Below are 16,675 nucleotides of genomic sequence, written 5' to 3' on the forward strand. Positions count from 1 at the left end.
AATGTTCCTGTAATTTATTTTCCAGCAATAGGAGTTATAAAAAAAAAGTAATAGTTCACTTCATGCTGATAGTAGTGGTACACTTTATAATTAAGTGTTCGGCAGTATGGTTGAGAGAATTTCAGTCGTCGCAAAAAAAGCCTTCTAAAAAAGCGACAAACGGTGAAAGCTTTTTCTATGCATTGAACTACAGATTTCTGTAAAATAATTTTTATTTCATTCGTAATGTATAGATGTCGCTAACGTAGAGCAGATATCGTTTTTACCGACAATATATTAAACAAAAATTATCTGTCATTTCTGACATGTCCTGAAGCTGATTTCTCGTATTTTGATTTGCAATTAAACGACCACCGAAATGTCTGCTATTATCATCGCGGATTGGGTTTCCCTCGACAAGGATACATATTACAGGTAGCCATTCAATTCATATTTCGTAGTTGTTGATATTTAGACTGCTCGAACGATAGTACGCCCATGTAAACAAAACGTGAATGTGATAAAACTGTCTCTTATTTGCAGGAAATTTGACTTGTATAGTATGAATTGGTCTGTAGACAATGGTTTGGATACAATGGTTATAAGTGGGGCGCCGTATGGGGGTCCCATCGCTTTGATCAGAGACAGGAAACAGCTGGTCAGAGTTGTTGGACAGTCCAAGCCTGTTATTCACATTTATAACTGCGCCGGAACTCACATGTCTAACATAGTGGTAAGTCCTACAAAAATCAACCTAATATCTGTATAATCTTTAAAAGTGTGGGGCATACAATCTGTCCCGAAAAAGTTGGTAAACAAACAGCTACCATTTAAACAAATTAACACACTACGGACGGGTGTTTTTTACGCCTGCGGACCGCTGACGACAGGATTTGATAATTATGTACATTGAGTTTACCTTAACAAAGAGATTGGCACATAATATTCATATAAAAACATTAAATACATAATTCCTTATTTTCTGACTTTGAAATGAAGCCGGCGCAGAAGGTAAAAATACCCTACCCGTCTTTAAGCATCCATCAACCGAACAGGTAGAAATACCTTTCCCGTCCAAAGTATGTTAATAATGAAATCGATGCAATTTCAACATTAAACAACAACGGTTCACAGTAAAATATGTAATGACAATTATTGTTTATCACATTGTCCTCTATTCATGATGCAACATTTGATTAATGGCTGCTCAGAAATAAATGGCAATGTATTGTCCGTTGCCTCTTAGACCTTTTCAATATATATTTTTTAGTGGAACAGTGGAATCTTGGTGCACATGGGATGGTCCGATGGTGAGCAGTTACTGTGCATCCAGGAAAGCGGCGAGGTCCTAGTTTACGATATGTTTGGAGCGTACCATCACACCTTCAGTATGGGAGCAGAGGCAAGAGATACTAAGGCAAGTTTAACGGAACATATTGATCCCTCGGTGTTTGAAGATTTATTATTGACCTTTTGCATATTCACTGATGATATTATCTTTCTAAATTGGTCCGATGTTGATTAAAATAATTGCAATCTTATATTGTAACCGGATCCACGCGGCTCGCATAACCGTATGTGTTTTAATAAAACATGCCCCATACGCGGCTGACATAACCGTATGTGTTTTTAGTTTGCTCCAAGTTTCGAACCTCAGTTCAACTTGGAGGGATTTTTTCATGGTGTGGAACTTTGGATAAAATAATACGTCAATCCTTGGCCTTATGACATCTGTTAAAATATCTGACTAATAATTTGTAACATCACAAAGATAAATAAAAGAACAGATCCCTGATTTTTCTTGCGGTCGGTAATTAGTCCGCGCCATAATCATACCCTATATCTCTCTCACTCTCGACGCTACGCATAGCCAGTGGGTAAGAGTGACACACGATGCGTGCTTTGATTTATTTATGTTAAGATCTTATTTGTTTATATTACGATATATTTCAAGAATAATGTGACACAAGTGTATTATAGAGTACCCAAAAAGGCACAATGAATCCCATTGAACGTTTTTGTTTAGGAAAATAAATCGTTTCATAACTAAATACATGATAAAAGTAATCATTTTAAAAACAGCGAATATTTCGGCATATGGGCGTTTCTCAGGAACAAAGTTGACGCGGTTAAAAGGTTAAATCAAACGCAGTCCTCTTGTAATGTTTTTTCCTATTAAAATAACTTTTATTTCAATAACTAAAGGGTCACAAATATTTGAATTTAAAAAAATGTGTATCTTCGAGATTCTTAAATGATTTTTCAACTCCAAAATGTAATACTAAACAATTTCAACAAAACTTCAAATATTTGGGAATTTAATATTTCAATAAACTCCCTAAAGAAATTAAAAAAATAGAAGATATAAAAATTCTTAAGAAAAAAATTAATGCCCATTTCATATAAATCTTGAAAAAAATATAAAAAAAGACTATCATACCGTTAATTATATAAAATTTATTATTAGATTAAAACCAATATTTTTAGCTTTTCCACTTTTTTATTTGACCAGCGACCGGGTTTCGTCGTTACCGACATCATCAGACTGGTGAGAGGCTTTACAAATTTGTATGTTATATATAAAAGAAGGCAGGAGTTGATAACCATGATTTGATATAATTTTATGAGGAATTAATTTAATTTTAGTGAATTTAAGTATTGTATGATATTTTAAATATTTTTTTATAAAGGTTTTTTGTATTGAAAGCACGATTTTATATAAAGTTAAAATAGATTTGTATTTTTTGTAAATGAATTTAAATTATGTAACGAGGTATCAGGAAATGCTGGTTGACGGCTCCTTCCACTAAGCTGTGGTTGTCCGGGGGGAGTCCGAAGTTCTCTGAAATGTAAATTTCCCGGCAGTCATTTCTTATCGACAAGACATTAAGGCATCTATTGTTTCTTTTCTAATGGGTAAAGTAAGGGAGAATGAATGTGTGTTACTTGATCATTTAATATGTCTTTATTATGACAATTTTTTAATCTATTTATTTCCAAGATTTCGAGCCTATCTAATTTTTTACCTTTACTACATTTGTGTAAGATTTTTACATTAAAATTTTTATCGAAATCATGATTTGACTCTATCAAGTGGTTTGCAAAAGTGGAGTTTTCTTTTTTATTTCTCCAACTTTGGACATGTTCGTTTATTCTTATTTTAAACGATCGTCCTGTTTGCCCCACGTATTCAGCACTGCATGATCCACAACTTAATAAATATGAGCCTGAATTTGTTTCTTTTTCCCTTTTATCTTTATTATTAATTAGTATCTTCCCCAGATTTGAATTATTATAAAAGGCTATGGAACATTCATCTTTGTTCGCTAGTTTTCCGATTCTGTTGCTACTATCCCCTATAAAAGATAATTTAGCCCATTTTTTAACTACTTTTGAAGTCTCTGTAATGAGAGCTTTATTTAATTGAGATGTTGCAAGTCTCTTTTGTTTTTTCCTAATTAATTGATCAATTAAACCACATTCATAACCGTTATTGGAGGCTGTTGTATGTCCCATTAAATAATGATAATTACAACTCTGAACTTAATATCATAAAGACGATAGGGGAATTAAACAGGACACTTTAGTCCCCTTTTTGTCAGGAGGCAGGTTGGACTGAAGCGAGTATTAATTAAAACACGGTATTGACTATTTATATATTTGTTTATTTAAAAACAACAATACGACAGTCAATACTCATGTGCTTCCAAACAGCTCTGTTAAGTTATGTTACACCCGACTCTCACGAAATACCAAATTAGACTATGTTAAAAAGCCAACTTCCTTTAGGATAGGGAATCATAAAATGCTGTACCGATTTATGATGGCCATGGGAACGCATCTAAAGCCGGACAACACGTGACGAGTCCCTCGACTTTCTAAAAAGGACAATAAAAGTGGGAATGAGAAATGGCAGGGCCATTACAGAAAGTACAGTCTATTTGCTGCCTTTTCTAGAGATCCATCCCCAGCCTATGCCATAGGATAGATGTAATTCAGTTTGATATAAAATTAGGGTTTTATATAAAATTCTTTCCGATCAAAAAAAAATTGCTACATCAACATACCAGTGGGTGAGCGATCAATTTTAAAACCGAACTAACTGATGACATGTTCTCAAGAAGTTGTAACTTAATTCGGTTTTTGGATTCAATCATTCTAATTGCTAACTGTGTTAATCAGTACACTAACTTGGTTACATATTGCGTATTTCTAGCTTCCTTTTATCATATATTTGGCATCAAATATATCCCAAATAATAAATTGAACCTTTCAGCGGGCGAGTTAATAAATTTTACTTGAGCGGGCGCGTGTCATAAATTTTATGTCATAAAATTTTCTGTATATAAATTAGGTTTTCTGTTTATAAATGTTATGAAATAGCTGTAATGTATTTGACTTTCTTTAATAAAAACCTAAACAACACTCTAAATATGTTAATATTTAAAAACAAAATATTTTATTGACCTATTTGTCAGAGTGATTATTGTCATCTCATTTAGTGCGTTTATTATTTACAGTTTTTATCTTCCATTGTTTCCTCCTCTCTTCAATTGGTCTGACATGTTTTCCTGGTAAAACACGTCTAAAATAAATAAAAAACGATTTGAATGAAAAATAAATAGGAAAATTTGTTTATTTCCATATACTTTTACACTTTAAGGAGCGATTTTTTAAATTTACGCTCAAAGGAAATTTCAAAATTTCAATATACGTATGTAGGTACGTCTGTAGTTTAGAGACACACATTTGTCATAAATTTTATGACAAAGCGCCCGCTGGAAGGTTAAAAAAACATTTACTCAGTAGGCACCTCTATACAACATACATATTAGGTAATTGATATGTTTTAATTCATTTGTTTTCTTTTTGTTGTTCATGTTTCTAGATCACAATGCCATTTAGTTTTTCACCAAAATCACTGTTTCATTGAAATCATTAAACATTATTGAATATGTTATCAAGGTTTTAATGTTTTATTATTTTTTTTATCAACAAAATAAAATATAGTTTCTCTTTCCAGGTATATAATGCAAAATTATTTTCAAGCCCCCACGGAACTGGTATTGCCATTATGACTGCTTCAAATAGAATGTTCCTCGTGAATAATGTGGCTGAACCCAAAGTCAGACAACTCCCAGATATACCACGTGAGTTCTCTCCGATAATATTACTATTTTAATTTTCAAATTACATAAACATGGATTGCTTACTGATTTCATTGTAAGAATTTCAGAAAACACATGTATAGTATAAACTTTGATAAATGTGTATTACAGGTGGTTCGGAAAGACCAAATTGCTGGTGCGTCCTGAGTAGCACATCCCAAGTTAGCGGTTTACTCGTGTGCAGAGATCGGGATATATTCAAATGTCAATTGGGGGAAACGCAGCCAGTACTCTTGGTAAATTGATGTTAAAACACATTCATTCTTTGATAAGTACCGTAGAACGGGGCTACTTGAACTTTGATCTGTTACTTGAGCCCAGTACAAAGAAAATATTTAGATCTGTATTTGGTCTACAATAATGAACTTATCGACATGATTCATTGTTTCCCTGACAGGTGTCAGAGATTTTTATGTCTACCGATTTCGAGACGTACCCGTCTCTTCGTCAGGACAATCACTAACACAGCATGCAAACAATACTACCCTTCACCACCATAGCACCATTCACACACACATTCACACACATTCTATTTATCTTTCTTTGGCATATAGGGCACTTTACTAGATAATTTATTGTTATCTAGATCCCTTATTAAATGAAGGCAAGATGGTCTGTTTGATGAGTCAAGTGCAGGTCCAGGCAGCATACCAAACATAGCAGTGCCAAATAACTTAATAATATCAATAATGACTTCATGGATAAATTAATGAGACGGTTATAATAGAGCATTGATATCATTCAATACCTTAAATGTGAATAATTTTTACTACATTACAAGGTGCAGAATTTAAATTTCTTTTTGCAAAGAAATATTTTTTTAAAGGAATATTTACGCAAATTATAAAATCGTGCAACACATAAAATACTACAACATGCTTCGGCTACTTTTCTTCTGTAAATGTCCACAGCATCCAAGAGATAGGACAATTAAAATAAGTTTATTAAATTTCTTCGATTTTTATAGTGTTCATTTTCTTATTCGTTTTCTCATGTTTTCTTAGCTTTTATCGAACACCAGCAAAAAGGAGTTTCGACACACAATAGCATAACAACCCATAAAGAATCGTTAAGAATATAAGTGTGTGAAAATATTATATAATCCTTAAACAGTCAAACTGGCAGTAAAAAAATATATAATAAGGCAATGTGAACACAATGTCCTCTTGAATATTATCTAGTACATATTTTATTATAAAAAAATCATTTTTAACTTCCAGAGGCCCGACATGACGAATCCATTTACAGCTATTTTAAAAATCACAGCATCACAAAATGGACGCCATGTGGCAATTTTCACAGATGCGGGATATCTCTGGATGGGCTCATCCGATTTCAAGACTAAGTATTGTGAAATAGATACTGGTTACCTCAAACAACCGAAGCAGATTGTTTGGTTAGTATATTAATCTTATTTTACAGAATTGTAAAAAACAATACAATAATTTAAAACTTGTTTTTGATCAATTTCAAATGTCTTTCATTATTTTAAAGCGCTTAGTGCCTTCTATATATTTTACATCATGGCCTGAATTTGACAATGTTACGTCAGGTGCTTTTACTAACTGATATCTATTTTATTTATTGTTTCGGCATTAACTTTGTGGTAAGATATGTTACAATGATTAAAGAAAACACTTGTTTTTTACCATTTGAGTTTTATTATAGACTACATGTTTCAGAAGTTAAACTTCCATCATTCAGGTCTGTATAATAACTGATTATTATAGAGACCTGAATGATGGAAGTTTAACTTCTGAAACATGTAGTCGATAATAAAACTCAAGTGGTAAAAAACAAGTGTTTTCTTTATCATTGTAACTGATATCTATTTAAAGTTTTATACTTATAAATTGAAATTTTAAAATGCATAATATTTCATTTTTACAATCTCAAGATTACAGCCTCAAAATTCTTTTGTAACAAAATTTTGCACCGTTTCAAGACAAAATCTAAGAATGTAATAATAAAAAAAATATTTCTCTTTTAAAAAATGCTTAAAAATTAAGTTGCATCTTATAATCCGTAAAATACATTATCAACTAGTCCTATTCTTAGATATCTGGGCACCGCCAAGGAAACTTGTCTAATAACAAATGACGATTTGATAACTAATCTAATATTTTTTCTCTTCTTGCTAATTTTGAAGGTGCGGTACAGAAGCGGTGATTGGGCATTGGGAAAATGTGATGATCATAACCAGCAAGTCGGGAGAGAGTGTCAGCTACTCGTACGACTATCCGATACACCTCATCCCCGAGATGGATTGCGTGAGAATCATCTCGGGGTTGAGTCACGAGTTGGTCCAGAAAGTTCCTGCTGTTGTGCAGAAAATATTCAGGATCAACAGCACCGAACCGGGATCCTATTTACTAGAAGCCTCTAAACAATTCCAGGTATTCAATATTGTTAGGTTCTATGTTATTTGTTATTTTCCAGTATAATGTTATTTTGTATGATTTCCGCTTGCTCCAAATAGGATGTATTGAACCACTTCTTATACCCGCCATTTTCTATTACCAGGGATGGAAGAAAAAAATATTTTTTTCTGTATGTTTTATTCAATTTTTAATGTTTGATTAAACCATGTTTCAAATCAGTTGTTAGATTTACACCACATGTTGCAGTTATGATATAAATTATTTACTATTTTAAAATTATTTTACTATTTTAAAATAAAAAACACTCAAGTGAGTTTTTGATAATGTCCTAAGAAGACGAAACGCGTCACGTATTAAAATATACATAAATAAATATAGAATTCAACCAAATAAACCTTGTTTAATTTTGGATATATTACCCAACAAAGTAATATCTATCCATTATTAATTTATTTTTACTTGGTAAATACCACTATTTTATTAATTTATTGTTTCGACATGTACAAAGTTTGATATTAATGCTGAATGCATCAAAACAGGATTTTTATCAGTCAGGAGAAGCATACCCACTATAGCCGGAGTTTGATTACTAATTAGATTATTTCTCATCAGCAAAATTTTAAGATAAATTTGTGATATTTTTTGTAGAAACGCAGCCATAGAGCGGATGAATACATCTGCATTGTGAAGAAAGATTTGGCTGTTGCCGTGCAGCAGTGCATAGACGCAGCCGCCTTTGAGTTTGATCCTGACATCCAGAAGTTACTGATCCGCGCCGCCCAGTTCGGTAAAGGGTTCGTGCCGGACCACAACCCGGACCACTACGTGCACACGTGCCGGTGGCTGCGCGTGCTCAACGCAGTCCGGGACCGCAAAGTAGCCATACCACTCACGTACATACAGTATCCTTTTGCCAATACATATTTAACAAACACTTTATCGATTTCCTTGCAATCTGTCAATAGTAACCTCTCTACTAGACGATACTATTGACGGATTGTTCAACCCTTATCCGCACCCCAGTGGTGCACAGGGCACTGCATTATACAAACACAGTGTTATCTTGATCGTTAACACACGAAGGAAATGTGATCAGCCCTCCGCTTCAGGTACCAGTCCAGGGTAATATTGAATAAATATTAGAGTGAAAAAATCACTTATATTTATCTGACCCCCCCTGGGAATCGAACTCGGGACCTCCAGAACGGTAGCCGAGCGTGCTGACCATCACACTACGGAGGCAGACGATTGTAGTATGGGGTAAAGACCTTAAGGAGTACGGATGAGATGCATTTTAATTTTAGAATTGTTAGATTTATTTGATAAAAAATTGTAGTGTGATCATGTGGACTTCTTCACATAGTTTAATTTTAAAATTGTTATATACTATAATTAAAAAATTGTGTCATTTTAACTCATTTAATTAATTTTTTAATTGATAATTTGTGATTTCATGAATTGATTCGGCAGTAACTTTGTGGTAAAATGTATCCATTTAATTTTTACTTATAAATAAGAAATAGTGGTATTTGCCAAGTAAAACTTAAATTATAATTCAATTTTCAGACTCCTTTCTGCGTATTGCCCAGCCAATGTCGATGACTGTAAATTTGTAAAAAAATGTCATTTTGTAAGTAATAAAAAGTATTCATGTTTTAAATCTGAAAAGACCCTATTCACGTGATCAAACATTATAAGACTAAAAGAGTGTTTTAATAATCTTTAACCATCATTGTTTCCAAAACAAATATGTGTTTAATTTTTTTAAATGTACTTTGATCTCGGTAATATAGATCTATAATATGATATCCTTATGTGTGACACTCAGAGTACAACATTTAGGTGAACGCATTCTCCTAGACAGACTCGTCTGGAGGAGGCTTCATTGCTTGGCGAAGCACATCGCCACATACCTCAAACTCACACAAGGCCACACTAGAGTCTTGGCCCATTGGGCCTGCTATAAGGTAACTATTTTTTTTAATTATTTTTTTTTTTACAAAAATGTCAATAATAGTAGTATACAACCACTCACCGAGATTTTTATGTCTACCGGTTTTGAGACGTACCCGTCTCTTCGTCAGGACAATCACTACCACAGCATGCAAACAATACCACCCTTCACCACCATAGCACCATTTACACACTTAAAACTACACAAAATGTTAAACGCATGCGATTTTTGGTCGACCCGAAGATCAACATGCACTAAATGTTTCAGCACAAACATGCGTTACGAGCCGAGATTAAACTACTAGTGCATGTTTAATCTCGGCTCGTGCATGTTTAAGTTAAAACATTTAGTGAATGTTGGTCTATGTATATGTTAATGGATCTTATTGTATGTTTTTTTATTGATATTATAGGTAACACAGCCGCATCTGGATAATGAAAGTGTTGCACGTGAAATAGCCGACAAGTTACGCAATGTTCCCGGAGTTTCCTACACGGATATCGCCCTTAAGGCGGCAGATAAAGGAAGACAAGCCCTAGCTATAAAGGTATTTTTAAATAACTGCTTTTATCTTTATGGATTTAGGATTATGGAAAAAAAAATTGATAAAAGGGAATGGTTTGGACATGCAAAACGATTGAGTGAAGAAAAAACGGTACAGGGGAAGACTAAGGAAAATTTAGCATGGTTAAGTACTTCAAATACTTGAAAGTGGACAGTTCTGGAGTCGGAATGATTGGCAGGTATATATGAGGAGATGGATGAATGTGAAAGAGGCGAAGAATGTTTGCAAAGACAGAGCGGTGTGGTGTTCTATTCTCTCTGGCTAACACTGGGTTGAAGCGGTGTGATGATTAGTGAGTTTTCTTTTTTCTAGCTAGATTTTTCTAGACCAGTCGAATGCACCTATGAACATACTTTCTGAAGTCATTTTTATTAACTGAAAAAAATACTGAAATCTTTTAAACTTTTTGCTGTGGTATTAACGTGTTACAAAAGTTAAATTAATTTTTTTTTTCATTAATTGATTCTCCAGTCACTTTGTGGTAAAATGTATCCATTTTTAATTTAAGTTTTCCTTGGTTAATACCACTATAGTGGAAATAGTGGTATTTACAATGTAAAACTTTAATTAAAAATGATTAAATGTTATCACCCTTATCTGTATGCAGTGGTCCATAAGGTACCATATCCCCTCGACACAATGTTAACTTAACTATTAATTATATAGCAAGTTCAGGTGATACTAGGATGATGTAAAAAAAGTTTAGTAAATCACCAGTTTTGACCACACCTAAAATTCGAAATAATGAAATATCATATTCAATGTAAACGATTTTTTTAGATTCTGGAATATGAGCCGCTCGCTAGAAAGCAGGTACCTTTGCTCCTGAAGTTGGGAGAACAGAAAGCGGCCCTGCTGAAGGCGACCCAGAGCGGAGATACCGACCTGGTGTACATTGTGCTATTACATCTCAAGGAGAATATGGGAACTGCTGCGTTTCAGGTATGAACAAAATTATCTCAATTGATTTATGTTTTAAACGATACACAGTTTAAGTTGGTAACCAAAGGTTATAGAAACTCTTCAGAACTTCCTGGAAGTTCTGAAGAGGAGAAGGTGGACATGGTTGGGACATGTCCTTAGAATGCCACCTGAGAGCATCAACCCCTCATGTCTCTTCTTCCAACCCCGAGGATTCCGGCGCCCCGGAAGGCCGCTGACGACCATTCACCGATTATACTTAGCGGAACTTCGAGACGCCGGACTGACCTGGGAGGAAGCCAAGGAGATGGCGGGTGACAGAGTGACTTGGAGACGTCTCGTGTTGGCCATATGCTCCACCTAGGGAGAGAACATGGAACGAAGAAGAAGAAGAAGATAGAAACTCTTGATAATTCTTCCTGTGACCCTTATTGTCACCCAAATTATGGATAGGGCACTGCATCGAATCGACACAGTGTCACTTTGATTGTTAATTATATGGAGGCAAGGTGATTAATACTGAGCTCCAGGGAATATACTTGAAAGGATATACAGATGGCATAAGGGAAGTAGTCAAGTTAAGGGACATTACTGCTATATTGGAAAGGAAATATAAGTTCTTTGAGGTAGATAATAGATTGATACAGAAATTTTTTGAATTTGTCAAGTTTTTCATTGAAGTTGAAAATAAAAATCAATTGATTTTAGAGCTGTAATATAAAAGATCCTGACTTGGCAATCTAATGGTTGATTAGATATTGTAGATATCTGCACAAAGAAGGAGAAGTATTTCTAAGAAGGAAATAATATATAAGGATGAGCCAGGGCATTTGGTGTTTTTTTTGTTGTTGTTTGTTTTAAAATCAAAGTAAATATGAATGTGCAATCATGGGCAGAATGGCGAATATGATCATTTAAACCAGCCAATGACTGTTAGTGAAACCTGTAAATCCCAGACTTTCTTATTCACTTTTTAAAAATATTAATGGTCTCTGTTGAGATATATATCTACAATATCCCAACTGACCTTAACGCAGGGCATGTAGTCTTCCGGACTTGGCTCATATTACAATGTTTTGTGTTATAACTATTAATACCTCAGCGGCTAAATCCAGTATTTGTGTGTAAAAAAATTTAGACGGGGTTATCAAAATATTGTTGTATTGAAGTAATTCGTATGTTTTCCACAGCTTGCGATACGCAGTTTCCCTTTGGCACAGAATCTGTACATAAAGTACTGCGGAGAACACAATCGAGAGGCCCTGAGGAAGGTTTACGTAGAGGAGGATGACTTCCACGGCCAGGCTGCCATTTGTATCAAGGATGCATTGGATCCTAAGGTAATTTTATTATCCATTATTTATTATTAACACATTGTTTGCAGGAAATATTTAAAAGCATATTTTACATACTGTTGGTAGAAAGCGGGAGAGGCTTATAAGCGTTCTATTTGCTTACTTTTGGTAGAGCACAAGAGACTCCAAAAAACATTGTACAGATGGAATTGGGTTTGCGGTTACTTGTGATTAGTATACTGAGGGTCGGGCAGCAGACTGTGTGAGTATAATTACGTTCAGGGTTAATGAAAAACCCGCCTGACTACTAAACTACGGACAATAGATCAATATATGTTATAGGTGTCTCAACTTAAGATGAAGGATCTATCATTATTATACCTTATAATTTTATTTGGTGAATAAAATGTAAAACAATTGTCAATGAAAGAAATTAAAAAATGTTCGCACTGAACTTTAAATGTGCAAAAAAATATTTAAAAATTATCACTGATTTTAAGTGACTATACGACATCACTTGTTTAATTTTATGCACCAGTTTGATATGTCTATAGTGCATATCGCTCACTCCTTTCAAGAACGTCATAAATCAAAAATCGACAATTTTTAGCTGTGCATGTTTTTGGAATACCCAGAAAATGTACTATATCCCAGCAAAAAAGGCATATTTTTAACTCAATATTTATCCGCTACAGGGCAGAAAGTGTTGTTTTTGCATTTTGAAGAAAAGGTATTGTTTCATTATTTTTTTTTAATATATTAAATATTTTTCAAATGGAGAAAAAACCTTCGGGTTTTACCTAAAAAGATGTGTTGCACAGTAAAAAGTTCAATAAGTGGCTTGACATTTATTTTTTATACATTGTGTTATATTTTTAAACTTTAAAAACGCTCTCCTGAAAAATCAAGTTCTTTGATTTATGACGTTCTTGAAAGGAGTGAGCGATATTCGCAATTACCTTTAAAATTTTACCTTGTAACAAAAAGTCACCATTGTCTAAGTCTATTATACTATTATATTATTAAATCAAAGTATACTTTTGTATAATTTCAGATTAGGGCACTCCCCATTCCTGTATCCTACCTGTATAAATTATCAGCGTTTAACATCCATGCGTCAAAAATGCCAAAGCGAATGTGACTATTTAAAATTCATTAATGTTTAATTTCATACACTGATTTTCTTTTCTAGCATTCTGGTTCTATGGAAGCTTCACTGAATGCGTGTCGAGAAGCATACAAGAATGGGAAAAATGAATTAGGTAGGATATATTATTGAATTTAACGTAGACATTGTCATTTTCTGTAAACCTTTCAAAAAATTTTAAAGTGAATGCTGAAGCAATAAGTAACTAAGATCTGCTGTTATTTATCTCTTGATCTTATTAATGTACATAAATATTTATTAAATTAATGACTTTTTTACATTTTAGTATATTGTTATACGAGGCACAAAACAAAATTTACTATGAGTTATCTTTCTATAGGTAATCAATCAGAAAAATATCAGATATAACATACTTACTCTATATAGGAGATTTTTTAGATTCTGTTTGTCTCTTTGAAAAATTACCTTTATCACATAATTATCTTTATAGGTGCCTCTATATGTGAGGATATTCGCAAGCTGGCGCGACAACAGGCCAGTCTGAGGGAAGCTCACGGGGAAGAGTTTGTGGGGATGTCGATTCATGATACAATCTTCCAACTGCTGTTGAAAGGGGACCTCAAGCTGGCCGAGAAACTGAAGGCGGAGTACAAAGTACCAGAAAGGAGGTAATGCAATCAAATGTGAGGGGTCTATGAACTAAAAAATGTCCATTCACTTTTGATTATAATAAAGAAAAATAATTTTTAACAAATAAATTTAATTAACTGATTCGGCAGTCACTTTGTGGTAAAATCTATCCGTTTTTAATTAATGTTTTACTTAGTTAATACCACTATTTCTTAAAATCTACTATGACACGTGTTTCGACGCATTCTGCATCATTACCAAACACAGTAGATTTTAATAAATAGTGGTATTTACTGAGTAAACCATTAATTAAAAATAAATAAATTTGTAAAAAAGCAATAAAAGATCCTCACTCAAAAGACGAAATGTCCCGAAAAACTGATACAATAACAGCTTGTTACTTAAATAAAGTTATTTCAATTATTATAATCTGTATGTTCGCCTCTGTAGCGTAGTCATCAGCATGTTTAGCTACCACGCTTGAGGTTCCAGGTTCCATTCCTAGGAGATCAAAATAAATATAAGTGATTTTTTTATTCTAACATTTATTCAATAATACTCTGAACTGGTACATGAAGCGCAGGGCTCATCACCTTTCCTTCATGTGTTTAACCATCAAGATAACACTCCATCTTATACGATGTATTAGAAGAAGGCAAAGTGATAAGAAATGACGGCGTATCAGGTACAAGTCCAAGGTGATATTAAATCAATATTAGCATGAAAAACCCAATACATATTAATTTTACCAAAAATCTATATTAGAATGAAAAAAAATAAGATATACATATTTATTTTGACCCTCTTGGGAATCATACCCAACATGGCAATCAAATACCACTACATATAAGGAGGTGGACAATAAAACAAAATTATGATAATAAAATATTTTCAATGCATCTCAAGTCGCATCTCAGTAAGTAATGACAAACAGATTGTTAAATTTACTTGCCATATTGAATCCCGCAATTGGTCAAAAATTAAACACTTATATTTCTTTAATGTTTTCCGCAGATACTTTGTGGCACATTTTATAAACTTTATAAAATGAATTAACTTTATTTTAACCACTTGTTTTCATTACATTTCACAAAATTTTAAAATTATACAGATAATTTTAATTTCCATTAAAATGTGGTGAACATTTCAATAATTAATTGAATTCACTGTTTGGTGCAGGTTCTGGTGGCTTCGAATATTGACTCTAGCGCAGCTGTGCGACTGGATTGAATTGGAGAAATTTTCCAGAAGTAAAAAGTCTCCTATCGGATATGAACCCTTCGTGGACGTCTGTCTGAAGGCCGGGAACAAGATCCAAGCGCAGAAGTACCTACCGAGATGCAGAGATGATATAAAAGTCAAATATTATGTAAAGGCCGAGTAAGTATAATTATAATAAAGGTAGTTTAATCCTTAGATATTATAAAATAATGTAAGGCTGAACTAGTAATAGTTGAAAAGATTAAGAAAAGTTCTTTACGGTGGTATGGACATGTGGAGAAAATGGATAACAAGAAAATTACTAAAAATGTATATTTGGCAAATATGAATAGGAGAACAGAACGAGGATGGCCAAATAGACTTGGTACGACCGGATCAGTCAGAACCTAAAATCTGGTGGTGTCAAAAGTCTACGTAATCGGAGGACATATTTGACTAGATGTATGGACGTGAAGGAAGGTAAGAGTGTATGTCAGGACAGAAGAGTGTGGCATCCATCCTCTCTGCCTACCCCTGTGGAAACAGCATGATGGTAGTAGTAGTAGTTATAGTTTAATCCTTCATATCTCCATTCTTTCTTTACAAATTTCAACAATAATTGTATGGATTGTCTTGTTATTTTATTTATAAATTTATAGTGTATAAATAAAAAAATTTTAAATGTCTGAATTACTTGTTGTAATTTTGATTAATTTCTAAAATATTTTCAGGTTTTATGAAGAGGCCGCTACCGTTGCATTTGAACAGAAGGATGAAAGTGCACTGCTATTTGTGCAGAGCAAATGCCCTCTGAAGGAAACAATGGCTCAGACTAAAATCGCTAGCTTGATTCAACAGCTGCCAAATAGGAAATAAAATAAATCTCATAGTTTGAACTCTGTGGATATTGGAGTATTGGGATACTTCAATCTGCTGCGCTGCAATCTTTAAATTTCCTGATTTGGCTCAAAAAGTTCCAAGACCAAATATAGTGTCAACTTGCTAATCCGAATGCTTCGTAATCTAAAATGCGCTATTATCAGAACGATTTCGCAGCTGATGCCGGATTAAAAAATTCTGAAGCCATGAAAGCTTTCAACATAGCCATCAAGTGGGCTGAAGAAGTGGTCCAGAACACTGAGGAATTGATAGTTTTGAGAGGAATACGTGATTCAGCCCTTGAAAACCAGTTATACTCATGAAAATATCTGATTTTTTCAATCTAAAATATAAATGTGAAATAAGCAGTATTTTCATAAATCGAAATTTCCTTTTTTTCTCTCATTTTTTTCAAAACCCTCAGTAATCTGAACGATTCCCTAATCCAAACTGCTTGATTTACATTTGGATTAGCGAGCTGGCACTGTATATTGATTAATTTATATTTGTATAAAACTGAAAAAATAACTAAACATTGTTCCAAGATTCAATTGAAAACTCAACATATATGAAGAAGTATATTGTTTTTTTTTTT

General features: G+C 33.5%; 1 protein-coding gene across 1 annotated transcript; it reads left to right on the forward strand.

The window, feature by feature from the left end:
- The first annotated feature begins 266 nt into the window (after nucleotides 1-266).
- On the forward strand, nucleotides 267-16,659 carry Vps16A (vacuolar protein sorting 16). Its single transcript, XM_088256646.1, has 16 exons — nucleotides 267-414; nucleotides 523-712; nucleotides 1,250-1,396; nucleotides 5,003-5,129; nucleotides 5,259-5,383; nucleotides 6,368-6,543; nucleotides 7,297-7,543; nucleotides 8,177-8,430; nucleotides 9,357-9,495; nucleotides 9,895-10,029; nucleotides 10,828-10,989; nucleotides 12,159-12,308; nucleotides 13,456-13,525; nucleotides 13,862-14,039; nucleotides 15,181-15,381; nucleotides 15,933-16,659. Exons 1-16 carry the CDS (start codon nucleotides 359-361, stop codon nucleotides 16,075-16,077), a joined length of 2,502 nt encoding a protein of 833 aa, XP_088112772.1. The 5' UTR covers nucleotides 267-358; the 3' UTR covers nucleotides 16,078-16,659.
- The last annotated feature ends 16 nt before the right edge of the window (nucleotides 16,660-16,675 follow it).

Source organism: Brachycentrus maculatus, unplaced genomic scaffold (assembly GCF_059751285.1).
Source record: "Brachycentrus maculatus isolate JH-2025_06_01 unplaced genomic scaffold, ASM5975128v1 h1tg000065l, whole genome shotgun sequence".
Taxonomy (NCBI): domain Eukaryota; kingdom Metazoa; phylum Arthropoda; class Insecta; order Trichoptera; family Brachycentridae; genus Brachycentrus; species Brachycentrus maculatus.